Source organism: Solanum dulcamara, chromosome 12 (genome assembly GCF_947179165.1).
Source record: "Solanum dulcamara chromosome 12, daSolDulc1.2, whole genome shotgun sequence".
In the NCBI taxonomy this organism is placed as follows: domain Eukaryota; kingdom Viridiplantae; phylum Streptophyta; class Magnoliopsida; order Solanales; family Solanaceae; genus Solanum; species Solanum dulcamara.
The window spans coordinates 1,593,577-1,608,482 of NC_077248.1; the positions used below are offsets into that span (position 1 = coordinate 1,593,577).

General features: G+C 32.1%; 2 protein-coding genes across 2 annotated transcripts; both read left to right on the plus strand.

Moving 5' to 3' along the window:
• Positions 1-2,186: 2,186 nt before the first annotated feature.
• LOC129877889 (triacylglycerol lipase SDP1-like) lies at positions 2,187-6,085 on the plus strand. Its single transcript, XM_055953424.1, has 3 exons — positions 2,187-4,149; positions 4,320-4,463; positions 4,713-6,085. Exons 1-3 carry the CDS (start codon positions 2,713-2,715, stop codon positions 5,580-5,582), a joined length of 2,451 nt encoding a protein of 816 aa, XP_055809399.1. The 5' UTR covers positions 2,187-2,712; the 3' UTR covers positions 5,583-6,085.
• Positions 6,086-10,603: 4,518 nt separating this feature from the next.
• Positions 10,604-11,590, plus strand: LOC129876244 (probable calcium-binding protein CML36). The gene has a single exon (XM_055951620.1). It carries the CDS (start codon positions 10,763-10,765, stop codon positions 11,366-11,368), a length of 606 nt encoding a protein of 201 aa, XP_055807595.1. The 5' UTR covers positions 10,604-10,762; the 3' UTR covers positions 11,369-11,590.
• The last annotated feature ends 3,316 nt before the right edge of the window (positions 11,591-14,906 follow it).

Here is a 14,906-nt window from a genome sequence, read left to right on the forward strand (position 1 = left end):
TTTTGATATACATATTTAATTTAATTATATTAAAAGTGCTAAATAATTTTTTTTATAATTATGATGTTCGAACCAGCTTGCCGATTAAGGGAAATATGTTACCTTCCTCGGGAGAAGTATCGGCCTATACAATTTTGAAATCATATGATAATGTGATCAAAGTTCTCATTGTAACTGATCATCCTATGGTTTACTAGAATAAATGAATTAAGTACAAGAAGGAAAATCATTTGTCCTACTGATTTCAGTGACATATCGTTTTGTACTTCCATGATATTGATATCTTTAGCTAAATTTACATTTGATTCCCAAAGAGTTAGAGAGAAATTTCTTATGCATACAAAAATTAAAAATGAAATAGGAAGAATCACATGTATTCCAATTTAATTGGTGATTTGTTTTCACAGACTTGTCTCTTGGGAAAAAATATTTCCATCAACCCTTATAAATTTATAGGTTAGGAAAGAAAAAGACGTCTTGATAAAAAGTTGGGTAATTAGAATTATGACTAAAGAGTTAATATTTCTTGTCATTGGCTACACTTCGGTCAAATAAATTTGGGAGAGTGTAGAGAATAATTATCTACAAGCTAGTAAGGATATACTATACATAAGGAACCAAATGTCTAATTAAATAGTGGTTTTATGATAGCGAATGTTAGACCGCTAAAGTCCAACGTATCCATAAAATGATGTGGATATTATAGTGGTTTTATGTAACTTTCCCATTATCAAGGAAAAATTGCATAATTACTCATATTTCGCTATCATATTTATTATAATTATAATTATTTATATTTTTAAAATATTACGTATCTTACTACTAATTAAGAATTTCCTACCATATACATGTATTTTTGCTATTAGATACACTAAAATAAGAACAGAGGCGAACGGGATTGAGGAGGGAGGCGAGCGAGATTGGTATATATCTCAAATACATGTGAATCACACTAGATACATGTATCTGGCTTGATTAGCATTTATCTGAGATACTAGATACATGTGAGAGTGGTGAATGAGATGAGAGAGATGCGAGAGAGATTTGTTATGTATCCTGGATACATACGAATCCACTTGGATACAATGTATCTAGAATGTATCTGAATGTATCTGGACGCACAAACATATGGTAAGATACGAAATATTACAAACTAGAGTGTATTTAAGTAATTAGCTAGTAAACTAATGGATTTATGTAAGTTTCCTATTATAAAATGGACTGCGACAAATTAAACTATTATGGTTATAGATAGGTAAATATTAATCTTTTAGCCGATTGACTAACAATTTTAAAACCCCTAATCTATGAGATGAGATCATCCAAAACTATATAATGAGACAACTACTTATCCTCACGACCAGTATCAACATGATACTTTTTCAAAGAATTTGTCATATGATTTGTTGCAACTAACAAGTAGCACTTAAAAGGGTGGACATGGTCTAATCATCTTTCATCTCATTGGCTTTTTATTTTTATTTTTTACGAAATATTTTTCAATCCCACATAATAAAACTTTGTGGGTATACTTCTCCCAAACAATCTATGTATACATCTTTCATACGTGACTTCCAAGAATTTCTTCTATGTGAATTGCTTGCAAGCAAAAAACAGTAGCCAATGAAAAAGTTGTTTCATAAATGAAAACTAGTACTCATCTATATATCACTAGTATATATCCAAGAATTTATCACAATCAAGAACACATTGACATGGCCAAAAGAACAAAGGACAAAAATGATAATATTGTCCTTTTGCTAAATTTGTAACAAACTTTGGGAATCGTTGAATAGTTTTTTGGTTTCTCATTTAATGTCTATTATTGGGGTTTAATTAAATTCGTATTCATATCAAAAAAATCTCATATTAAAATTAAAAATGATTCCGTACCTATAAAACTCGAACACGAAAACATTTACTTACATTAGCGGTGCACCAAACTTCAATTTATTGTTGAATAGTATTAGTAGTATAAAAATTGGTTTCAAGTTCCAATAGTAGTGTCTATCCATATTTCCAATAGCTGACACATATAGACCCATACATATCGTTATCTAACTCAAAGTTATGGACTTTCTTACCATTCCCAATCTCAATCCCAATTATTTGTTACATAAACACATACAACATGCCATTGCACTGTCAATTTATTTTTTTTAATTTTTTTCCCTGTTGTTTCTAGGACCCTTTCGGACATTTATTTGGTTGGTATGATAAAAATTGAATCTTGACGTAAAATTCTTAGTCTTTTTATTTCTTTCTACTTGCAAGTGTGAACTGAGTACCAATGGAAAGTGTTTGAATTTTTTTATTTTTTCCTGTTGTTTCCTAGGACCCTTTTGGACATTGATTTGGTTTGTATGATAAAAATTGAATCTTGAAGTGAAACTTTTTTGGACTTTAATTTTTTTATTTTTTCCTGTTGTTTCCTAGGACCCTTTTGGACATTGATTTGGTTGGTATGATAAAAGTTGAATCTTGAAGTGAAATCCTGAATCTTTTTTTCTCTCTTTGAGATATTTAGTTTGAATTAGTCACTATTTGAACTCTACTTGCACATGTTTAAGTGTTTAATTCTTGATTCCATCTGATTTTACCTAAATCTTGTGAATAATTTTCTTCATTTTCTTTATCTTAGTAGTTGTTTACAATCTGTGTATTAGTTTCATAGAGCAAAGCTTGTAGGATTAGTTCTTAGCTCATTAAGTTATGGACATAAGTAATGAGGCTAGAGTTGATTTCTTTTCAATAGGACCTTCTTCAATTGTGGGTCGAACAATAGCCTTTCGAGTCTTGTTTTGCAAATCAATCTCGCGGTTAAGGCACAAAGTTTTTCATTTCTTGATATGTTATTTGTACAAGATCAACAACTGTCTGTCATACTACTTGACACCTTTGATCAAATGGTTTCATCCTCGTAATCCCCAAGGGATATTAGCATTAGTAACCCTTCTAGCCTTCTTGTTGAGGCGATATACGAATGTAAAAATCAGGGCTGATATGGTTTATAAGAGGAAATTTTGGAGGAATATGATGAAATCTGCTTTAACTTATGAGGAATGGGCTCATGCTGCGAAAATGTTAGAGAAAGAGACCCCTAAAATGAATGAGGCAGAGTTTTATGATGAAGAATTAGTTATAAACAAACTTCAGGAACTTCAACATCGTCGCCATGAAGAATCTTTAAGAGATATTATGTTCTTTATGAGGGCTGATTTGGTGAGAAATCTTGGAAATATGTGTAATCCACAACTTCATAAGGGTAGGCTTCATGTGCCTAAACTTATTAAGGAGTATATTGATGAGGTTTCAACTCAGTTGAAACTGGTATGTGACTCTGATTCTGATGAGATTTTATTGGAAGAGAAACTTGCTTTTATGCATGAAACAAGACATGCTTTTGGAAGGACAGCATTGCTTTTAAGCGGGGGCGCGTCTTTGGGAGCTTTTCATGTTGGTGTGGTTAAGACATTGGTAGAACACAAACTCATGCCTAGGATAATTGCTGGTTCGAGTGTTGGATCAATTATGTGTTCTGTGGTTGCAACTCAGTCTTGGCCTGAGCTGCAGAGTTTCTTTGAGGATTCTTGGCATGTGTTGCAACCGTTTGAACAGATTGGCGGAATTCTTACTGTTTTCAGGAGGATCATGAGACAAGGGGCTGTACATGAGATTAGGCAGTTGCAGGTGATGTTACGCCATCTCACGAAAAATCTTACTTTCCAAGAAGCCTACGACATGACTGGTCGAGTTCTAGGGATTACTGTTTGCTCCCCTAGAAAACATGAACCTCCTAGATGTTTGAACTACTTGACTTCACCTCATGTTGTTATATGGAGTGCTGTGACTGCTTCTTGCGCCTTTCCTGGTCTGTTTGAAGCTCAAGAACTGATGGCAAAGGATAGAAGTGGAAATCTTGTTCCTTATCATCCGCCATTTCATTTGGAACCTGATCAGGCTGCAGCTTCTGGTTCATCTGCTCGTCGATGGAGGGATGGTAGCTTGGAGATTGATTTGCCTATGATGCAGCTAAAAGAACTCTTCAATGTAAACCACTTTATCGTGAGCCAGGCGAATCCACATATCGCTCCTTTACTCAGGATCAAAGAGTTTGTAAGAGCTTATGGAGGCAACTTTGCTGCCAAGGTATGATTTTGATTCTTGATGCTTACTTCCTGTAATCTTAGACTTGTATTGGCTAGCTGATGTGAATTGTATGACTTTTTTCTACATAGTATCGCGATTATGTCTTGTTTATTTAAGAAGACGGAAAATTTAATTGGATGAATGTAACAATAAGTATTTGGCTTATGCAGCTTGCTCATCTTACAGAGATGGAAGTGAAGCACAGATGCAATCAGGTACTGGAACTTGGTTTTCCCTTGAGGGGATTAGCCAAGCTATTTGCTCAAGATTGGGAAGGCGACGTCACTGTTGTAATGCCCGCCACTTTTGCTCAGGTATGTCCATGATAGTCCAGTGGCGAAGCCAGGAATTTCACTAAGACGTAAATTTTGACCTATATATGAAGTTATCATTTTCTATATAATTTTCCGACAAAGGGTAGTCAGTATAATAATTTCCTGATGAAGGGTGTTCTACGCGACTGAATGAGACCTGATAAACATCATGTTTCAAGTTAATAGGAATGTTTGTTTGGAATTTGGCTTCATAACTAACCATTTCTTAAATGTTTGTTTATGATCCAGTACTTGAAACTCATACAGAACCCCTCTACTTCGGAGGTTCAAAAAGCAGCAAATCAAGGGAGGAGGTGCACATGGGAGAAACTATCAGCCATTAAGGCAAATTGTGGAATTGAGCTTGCTCTTGATGAGTGTGTAGCAATACTCAACCACATGCGTAGACTAAAAAGGAGCGTGGAAAGATCAGCTGCTGCTACACATGACTTGTCAAGCAGCACTGTCAGGCTCAATGCTTCTCGACGTATTCCTTCTTGGAATTGCATTGCGCGAGAGAATTCAACAGGCTCCCTTGAGGAAGACTATCACGTGGATCCTCCTTCCTCTCTTCATCATCACAATGTTGGACGAAGCTGGCGTTCTAATAATAAGAATGCACATGATCATCATGGTAGTGACAGTGAGTCTGAAAGCGCGGATTATAATTCTTGGACAAGATCAGGTGGTCCTTTGATGAGGACAACATCATCTGATAAGTTTATCGACTATGTCCAAAACTTGGAAACCAATGCTTCACAACGATCGAACAGAGGATTGAGTATTGACCTCAACAATGTTGTAGGCAGGGATCCTCTTTCTCTGAGTCCACGAGTGACAACACCAGATAGAAGATCAGATACAGAATTTGATCAAAGAGACATCAGAATTATCGTCGCTGAAGGTGATTTTCTACAGACTGAGAGGACTAACAATGGGATTGTATTCAATGTGGTAAAAAGAGGTGACTTAACTCCATCAAACAGGAGTCTTGATTCAGAAAACAACAGTTCCTTTCATGATACAGTGCCCGAATGTATGCAACTCGAAAGTCCTGAGAAGGAGTACATGGATTTAAGTTCAGTATCAGAAGATGGAGAAATCGAGTCCTCTGGTTAAGGATAAAGGAGTAGGTATTGCTCAACCGCAATCCTTATATTGTTGAAAATGATCAGAGATTGTTAAATGCAAACAGAATATCAGATCATATGAGATATGACATGCTGTGTAAAGAATCTTTATACTATCAGTGCAGTTTAACCGGTTAGTACGCTATTTTTCAGGTTATCAATTATCATATCAAATCTCAATATAAACAGTTAACTATCAGTGTAAGTCAACTTAACTTGATATCGTAAAAGTTCTTTCCAGAATCAACACAGAATATTGACTCATACTTCTAAAATTTGATAAGTGATAATGGTTGTGCCAACCTCTGCTGTCAAAGTCTGTATATGCCACTACTTTAACATTTTTTTTTTTGTGGAGTAATGTACAATATTTTTTGAAGAGTGTTATATAGTTGGATTTGTGGCTGTCTTTTTGGAGGGAATTATGTTGACATATGCTTGTGGATGTTGAACTAGACAATGTATTTAAAGCTATATAGTCCACTTATTGTGATGTTCGTGATTTGACTAGGGTCTCTATTATTGGAAGGAATTGCATGTGCTTATTGTCTGACATTCAAGTGTTTGTGACTATTCTTTAAATTCTGGCCGGAAGATTTTAAAAGTAGTAAAAAAAAATTTAAAAAAATATAATATTTTAGAGGGGCCAACCAATATTCAAGAACTTCAATGGACTTGTTACATATATGAAGTAAAGTATTCTTTTGGTATGTGACTTTTAAATTATGATCCTTGTGTAATCGATTTAAAATTCTGGATCGATCTTTGAATATAGATTTACGATTCTCGAGTTACTGACAAATTAGATATTGTACATGTTTTGTACCCAAGGTGAGAAGAGAAAATCTCTTGTAAAATTTTCAATACTAGGTGCATCCAAAATGGACTAGCTAATTAACAAGCAATTTCAAGAAAGTTGAATTCCAACAAAAGCCAAGGCAAAAAATTGTTGTCTATTGAAGAGAGGAAAAATCCAACATCCTCAGCACACAAAACAGGAATCTCTATATAAAAGTTGTTTAATTCTCTTACTAATGTCTTTATTATATAATAAACATAATATTATATAATCAACATGGGCTCTTGTGGCCTGTGGGCTGTGGGGCATTTGGCCTTCTAGATACCCATGACCTTTTGATGGAAATGTTAACAAAGAATATTTGTAAGCTACAATAATGATGCAAAATTGTTCATAAAGTCATGATTCAAAATATAAAGAAAGAAGTCATAAAAATAATAATTTTGACCTTACATAAATTGGACCTTTAACTTGGCTTTAAATTATAAGTTTGATCTTGACAGTACATAAGTAGACATTTTAACTATCCAACACTTAAATAAAATAATACTTGAATCCACTTAAACAAAAAACACTTGAATCCTACCAGATAAAATCCGTGAAAAACACTCAAACTACGCATGTCAGAGGTAAAACTCGAGGGCACTAATAATAAAAAAAATATTGAAAAGACAACTATATCCCTAATCAATCCTTTATATATATATATATATATATATATATAAATCCAATTTATTCTCTTTTTAATTTCTCCAACAGCTTTTCCTCTTTTTGGCACTATTTGTTGTTCATTGCTAATGCAAATGGTATTTAACTATTTTTTTTGTCATTGTGAAAAAAAAACTATAGTGAAAATTTCTTGATCTGTAAATAATCTAGGTCGTAATGTAATTTGTTTTGTCTATTACTATCAAAATTAAAGGTATTTTTAAAATTCAATTGTATTTATTTTAATTAGGTGGCGGTCACTGAGTGGCTCGGTAATCCACTCCGGAGTGTTTGCATATCACGCATTTGGGCTGCAATATTCGAGTATTTTTTTGTTTAAGTGTTGGATAGTTAAAGTGTCTATTTATTCACTATCAAAGTTAAAAGTATTTTAAAATTCACGTGTATTTATTTTAATTTGGTGGCAGCCACTGAATGGCTCAGTAATTCATGTCGGAGCGTCTGCATATCACGTATTTGGGCTACAATATTCGAGTATTTTTTTATTTAATTGTTGAATAGTTAACGTGTCTACGTGTTCACTGTCAAAGTTAAAAATCAAAGTTATAATTTAAAACTAAGTTAAATGTCATATTTATGTATTATGCTTTATTTTATTTTTTTAGTAAAAGGGGTTCTAATGAATCCCTTTCGAACATAATGAGCACGAGGAGTTTTAGCACTTGAAAATTATAGTTCATGAGGTAAATAAACAAGACATAGTTTAAATATGAAACTAATAAAAATGTGATAGTTTAAAGGAGTCTTGTCCATTATCTCATAAAGTGGATGTAATAAAAATGTGATATTTTATAATTATCTTTTTTTAGTACGTAATTATTATGCATCATATAAAATAAAGGATCATTGTGGATTGATTGTGTTACCTAACACTTGTCTAACAAAAATGGTTCTTAGTTTTTCTGTCTCAATAACATTCGATAGCAAATATCAAAAATACGGAGTTCTACCTTACAAACTCAAAATTATTGCGTCAAACAATTAATTTTTCAGAATCCAAGGGATTTAATATAACAAATTATGACTACCAAACTGATTGGAAAATGATCATTGAGTGAAAAATTATTAGAATCGCAATCCAACGAAAAGATTTGGTGCAGTGAATTCATGGGAATTCACAACTCATATAAAAAAAAAGAAAATAATTCTTTTAATTTATGTAAGTAAAAGTATATAATATATGCCTAGTTAATGATTGGTGATGATTAACTAATCTTAAAGTTATTAAATCTTTTATAAATATTTCGTAAAAACTTTAAAAGACAGATAATATAGATCGAAGTTATAGTAATTATTCCTTAGTCGTTAAACAAAGAGTTTACCATCCAGCTAAGAATATGGTGGAATGGTCTCCAAGCTCTCCTTAAGAACAACAAATGAATGGATTGATTAATTGTATCTCTACGTTTATGTAGAATTTGAAAAAAAATCGCACCTCAAAAAATGTGATGTAGATAATATATATTAATATACATATTAATAATTATTTTTATGATTCAACACATTTTATCTATATATCACATGGAGACAATGATCCTAGGCTCCCCTTCGTCTCCATTCATTGTACTAATTTTTTTTTTAATGAAATTATATTGTGAAAGTTTTTTATTCTACTGAATTTATATTTTAAAGTCAAGCTAGGACCACATAATTATTTTATTAGAAAAACACAGTTTTTATATATCACTTTAATAGATAGGTCCAAATTTTTGACGTGCTGTTAACGGTGAGCTAAAGCCTTTTTCTGTGTGCCAATTATCTGTTGGCCAAAAAGTTAACAAATAAAAAACAAAAAAAATAAAAATGAAGCTGCATGTGATAGCAGAACTTAAACTATTTTTTATTTAATCTTTCACATGCACTCTTCTTTTCCAAAATTAAATAATGTAAAATTTAGTAAGTAAACTTAAAAGGGGTTAGTGAACACTCAATCTAGATGTATAAACTCTGTTTATTAAATAAGTTTTGAACCTTGAACAGATTATTAATGATTATTCAAAATAAACGAAAGAAAATGCACAAAAGGATTGTGGCAAAATATGACAAATACTTCATCTTATATTACATCTCCTATTCGAACTCTTCATTTTGTTAGGAAGCGATTTTATCTGTAATATAAAATTCTACAATATAAATTTAAATTTAGTTAAATTTTAATATCGACGTCAACAGACGAAAATAGAAAAAAAAAACATAATTAAAATAGACGAAAAAAAGATAGGAAAAATTAGATAAATACACAATTTAAGCTATCATAATCTCTAAAATACCTATCATTTAAAAAAATTACAAAAATCTCCTATCGGATATATCTCTATCTCTTTTCGAATATATATCTCTCATTAATTAATGCATCATTTGCAATGAATTAGACAACCAATGAATGTATCCGAGAGGAATGACAAATCCAATTTTTTTGAATTGGGAAAACTTTGGAGATAAAATGTAATTAGCCTCAAATGTATGAGATTTCTATACTTTATCAAAAAAAAATACCCACGAGAATTGTGATGGAATGTGGTAAATACTTATTCATCTTTACTTTGAGTAAAGGACATTAGTAGGTGTAGGGTTGTGTTCAAAAGTCGAACCGATCGATAAATCGAATCGAAAAAATATTACTGATTTATTGCTATTGAGTTATTGGGTTAACAATTATTTAATAATTTTATAAATTTTTTTATTGAATTGTCATTATTTTTTAATATTTGAATTATTAAGTAAACCGATAACCCATTAAGACTATAATAATTTACTATTTTAATTTTTACTCATACATAAATATCAAGTACCAAACAACATATATTAATATAATCATTATATCAGACTATTAGTATCCTACACGATTCACAGTTCACACTGTATTTATCTTTTAGGTTTTAGTATTACTTTAGGTTCGCAACATCAAAATTTTAAACAACTAAGAACGGCGACGGCAAGGATTAGGTGATGGCTGAGGTTGTGAATTGTGAGTATTCACAACAAGAACGTCTAATTTGCTTGTTTTGATGTATACATGTATCGCGTCAAATTATTAGAGAAGTCATATATTTGTTTTGAAATTATTTTCTTATTAGTTAAACCAAAAACTGAACTGTTAAAGACCGAAAATCGATAACAATATCTAATTGATTTAGTTATTAATTTAGCGTATTTAAAAACCAAAAGCCAATAAATTGAATCGATAAAAGTTAAAATCGAACTGAATCATCTGATGCACACCCATAAGTAGGTAGACTAGGGGCTGTTTGGTTGGAATCAAGTTATCCCAAGATTAATTATTTTGAAATAAGTTATTCATCATGTATATGGGTATAACTTCTCCCAACTTATTACATCACTATAATATAAATGATGAGATAAATTATTTTAAACATCGACAATTCTATTTCTAAACTATTTTTTTATCTCATAACTATTTATTTTTTATTTCTCGTACCAACCAACCCCTATAAAACAAACAAAGATAAAAACTAACTGCAAATAAATAGAGCCGTATTTTCTCTTATCATCACTCTAGGAAATTTCTTGGAAAGTCACTATGAGTTGCTACTTTCTTCCACCATTTAACCTCCGCTCCTTCCTCTCTACTTCTTCATCATTCTCCATTTCTCTTCCTTTTACGATCCAAATTCATCACCATGAAGCTAATCACAAACCTCCCTAAAAAACTCTTCAAGTCCAAAAAAACCCGATCCATTTCTAGATCCGAAAACCCATCATTCGGCTCCGTAACCACCTCCTCCTCCACCGGGTCCGTAACCACGCCAACCACAGTGTTACCCACTCAATGGCCGTCTGAGATTCCCACCGAAGTTTACTCCGAACTAGTACAAGCCTTTAACATGATTGACGGAGACGGCGACGGGAAGATACAGAAGGAAGAACTCTCAGCTATTTTGACTCGAGTTGGATCGGAGCCTCCGAGCGAGGAGGAACTGGTATTGTTACTTAATGAAGTAGATGTAAACGGAGATGGATGTATTAGTTTACAGGAATTCCGAGCTATTAGCTCGGCGTTCGGACCGCCGGCGTGTAATTCCGAGATGAGAGATACGTTTGATTTCTTCGACGCCGATCACGACGGGAAGATAACGGCGGAGGAGCTTTTTAACGTGTTTAGAACCATCGGGGATGGACGGTGCACGTTAGAGGAGTGCCGGCGTATGATAAGAGGTGTAGATAAAAATGGAGATGGATTCGTATGCTTCGAGGACTTTAGTCTTATGATGGAACAGCAAAGATGATTGGTCATCTTTGATTGTGTTTCCTGAAAAATAAAGTCCTTTTATTTTTATTTTTATTTTGGGAAAAAAATGATGTGATTATTCAATAATTTGGATTAATTAGAAGTACGATCATGCCAAAATATTGTGTATAAAAATTTATGGACCCAGCGAAAAATTAAATGGGACATAATATATATAGATTCAGATTCTAATTAATTTCAGTGTGGTCTTTTTTTTGTAGTTCGGACTGAGTTATATTTTTAATTAAGAAAATTCAAAATATAAACATAGAACTAAAAATATGGGGAAAAATTAAAGAAAATTCAGTTGAAAAAAAATCGAATTACAACAACATTGAGTGAAATTTCATAAATAGGATCTGAAAAAAAAAAATAGAATATACGAAGATTTTACCAGAGAGTTATAAGGACGACTTTTAAAAGACTCTTGATTCAATTGCATTCGGTCCAAGAAGAAGAAGAAACAATGGAAGTTGCATCGTGACATGTCTAATCATCTTTCTTCAATATTTTTCCAGCTTGCTCCTACCCTTAGAGCTCGTTTGGATTGACTTACAAATTGATGAAAACAACTTATATCTTTTTTGGGTATTTGGTTTATCAACTAAAAGTCATTTTATACTTAAAATAAATCAAAAATTAATTGGGTATGTTTGACTTAGTTTATCTGAAAACAGCTTATAAGCCCCCAAAAAATAAGTTGGGCTACCCAACTTATTTTTTTTTCGTGAAAATTTCACAAATAGCTACTATAAAAATCTTAATAGGTCGAAATAATTATTGTTTAGGTAATTACATTCCATCACTATAGCTATAACAGTTGTTTGTATAATTCGCTGCGGATATATAAATTCGTTTATATAATTCGTTGATAATATACAAACAAGATAAATATATACAAATTTCGTATTATCAATTTTATAATTATATCCATGGTAGGGTAAGCATATACAAAATCTGAATATATTCAATTAGGAAATTATGAACTTATACAAACTAGGGGTGTTCAAAAACCAAACTGAACGATAAACCAAACCGAAAAAATGTTATTGGTCTATTGCTATTGGGTTAACAATTATTTAATGATTTTATAAAAAAAATATATTGGGTTATTGGTTCGATATTAATTTTTTAATATTAGGTTATTGAATAAACCGATAATCCATTAAAAGTATAATAATTAACTATTTTAATTTTTACTCATATATAAATATCAAAGTATCAAACAAAAAATATTAATATAATCACTATATCAGATTATCAGAAGGAGAGCCTTGAAGTAACTGTTAAAGTTGTTGTCATGTGACTAGGAGGTGACGGGTTCAAGCCTTGAAAACAGCATCTGACAGAAATGCAAGGTAAGACTGCGTACAATAGACCCTTGCGGTCGGATCCTTCTCCGAATCCTGCGCATAACGGGAGCTTAAGTGCACCGGACTGTCCTTTTATATCATATTATCAGTATCTTACACAATTCATAGTTCACACTGTATTTATCCATTAGTTGTTAGTATTACTTTAGGTTCACAATGTCAAAATCTAAAGAACTAAGAACGGCGACGACTACGATTTGCAACAACAAGGGCAAGGTTAGGCAATGGCTAGGGTTGTGAATTGTGAGTATTCACAACAAGAACGCTTGATTTGCTTGTTTTGCCATATGCATGTATCACGTTAAATTGTTGGAGAACTTGTATATTTGTTTTGAAACCATTTTCTTATTGGTTAAACCGAAACCTAACCATTAAAGATCAAAAATTGATAAAAATATCTTATTGGTTTGTTTATCGATTTAGTGTATTTAAAAATTAAAAACCGATAATACTTAAAATCGAATCAAACCGACCGATACACACCCCTAATACAAACAAGTTCTGAATTTATACAATTGGGAGCTTAATTATAAAAATTCTGGATAACTATATGTCACGATCCAAAATGAATCATGATAGGCACCCACACTTATCCTCCTAGGTCGGAGAACCAACGCTACAAACCTTAACTTATGTTAGCGATTCAACTTATGGAATACTACAATAATGCAGAAGCCCAACTTACGAAAGTAAGAAACAACAATCCACTAGGGTCTATTACATATCATTCCCAAAACTTGAAAGTCATCACATCAAGGACATCTAATTCTAAAATACTAAATTTGAAAATACTAATGCTAGAATAAAATAATAAATATAGTTCGTGTAAGAAAATTAAGGACAACATGTCATGACTGAAAAAATCCAACACGAGTTAGAAGGAATAACTCACCTTGGAACTTGATATGCTGGACACTAGCAATAACTGAGGTCGAGTCGAAGTCAATGGTACACTCTCTACACTCCACAAAAGGAAAACGAAGAAAAATACTAGTAGGGTCAGTACAGGACAACACGTACTAAGTAGGTATCATCGACCGATTCGAAATAGAAACCAATATGCATAAAGTAATAGCAGGAAATCATCAACTATAGCACTTAACAGGTGGCAAACAACAAGATCAAGATCAAGTAAAAACACAATGAGATAATTACGTAATCAGTCAACAATATCAAGAACATACATGAAGACTCAGGTCTTCACACCACGCTTTTTTGAAAAATGGATTATTTGAGATTGGGTAGTATTAGGTCATTTAATTTATTTTCCTTTAATATTATCGTACTGGAATGTGACACCCGCTCTAAATATACCATGTCGAAATGTGACACTCGGTCCAAATATACTATGTCGGCTCATGACACCCGATCCAAATAAACTGTATCGGATCATAACACTCAATCCAAATATACCTTGTCAGAACGTGACATCCGATCCAAATATATCGTGTCAGAACGTGACACCCGATTCAAATATACCATATCGGAATATGACACCCGATCCAAATATACTGTGTCAGCTCGTGACACTCGATCCAAATATACCGTGTCGAAACGTGACAGACGGTTTGATGAAATATTCAAGAAGTTATAGTACTCAAAACAACCATAGTTACTATTGTTGTGGTTTGAATGGTTGATATGTTACTATTCAACAAAATTAATTAATTAAAATCACCCATTAACTAATTAATTAAGTAGTTATCGAAAAATCCAAAATTCCATCTAAAATTTACGGAATGAATCTTTTATAAAATAAAAAGTTATAGTACTCAAAACAACCTAATGGATCTTTACACTATAGCTATGTATAATAATTACTGGCAAAGGTTTGCTGCGAGTGAAATTAACTTAAACTATAATTATGTATATTAATTAACTAGTATATATTTGCTAATTCGTGTCATTTTCCTTTTTGGGGGGGCCTTATAAACTATTTTTGACTTATAAGATGCTTTAAATAAGCTAAGTCAAATATGTTCTTAATTATTCCCTTATATTAACCTACACTTTTAAATAATTCTCAAAATTATCTAATAAATAAAGGTAACTTAATAAATTATACTCCCTCCGTCCAATTTTAATTGTCATGTTACGCTTTTCGAAAGTCAATTTGACTAATCTTTAAAGTTAAATTATATTATTTTAACTCAACATTATAAA

Excerpts from the sequence above, each read along its gene's own strand:
- LOC129877889 (XM_055953424.1), top strand. The coding sequence starts at position 2,713 with ATGGACATAAGTAATGAGGCTAGAGTTGATTTCTTTTCAATAGGACCT. Across the intron at positions 4,150-4,319 it reads GAGGCAACTTTGCTGCCAAG|CTTGCTCATCTTACAGAGAT; the intron begins GTATGATTTTGA and ends TGGCTTATGCAG. Across the intron at positions 4,464-4,712 it reads TGCCCGCCACTTTTGCTCAG|TACTTGAAACTCATACAGAA; the intron begins GTATGTCCATGA and ends TTTATGATCCAG.
- LOC129876244 (XM_055951620.1), top strand. The coding sequence starts at position 10,763 with ATGAAGCTAATCACAAACCTCCCTAAAAAACTCTTCAAGTCCAAAAAA.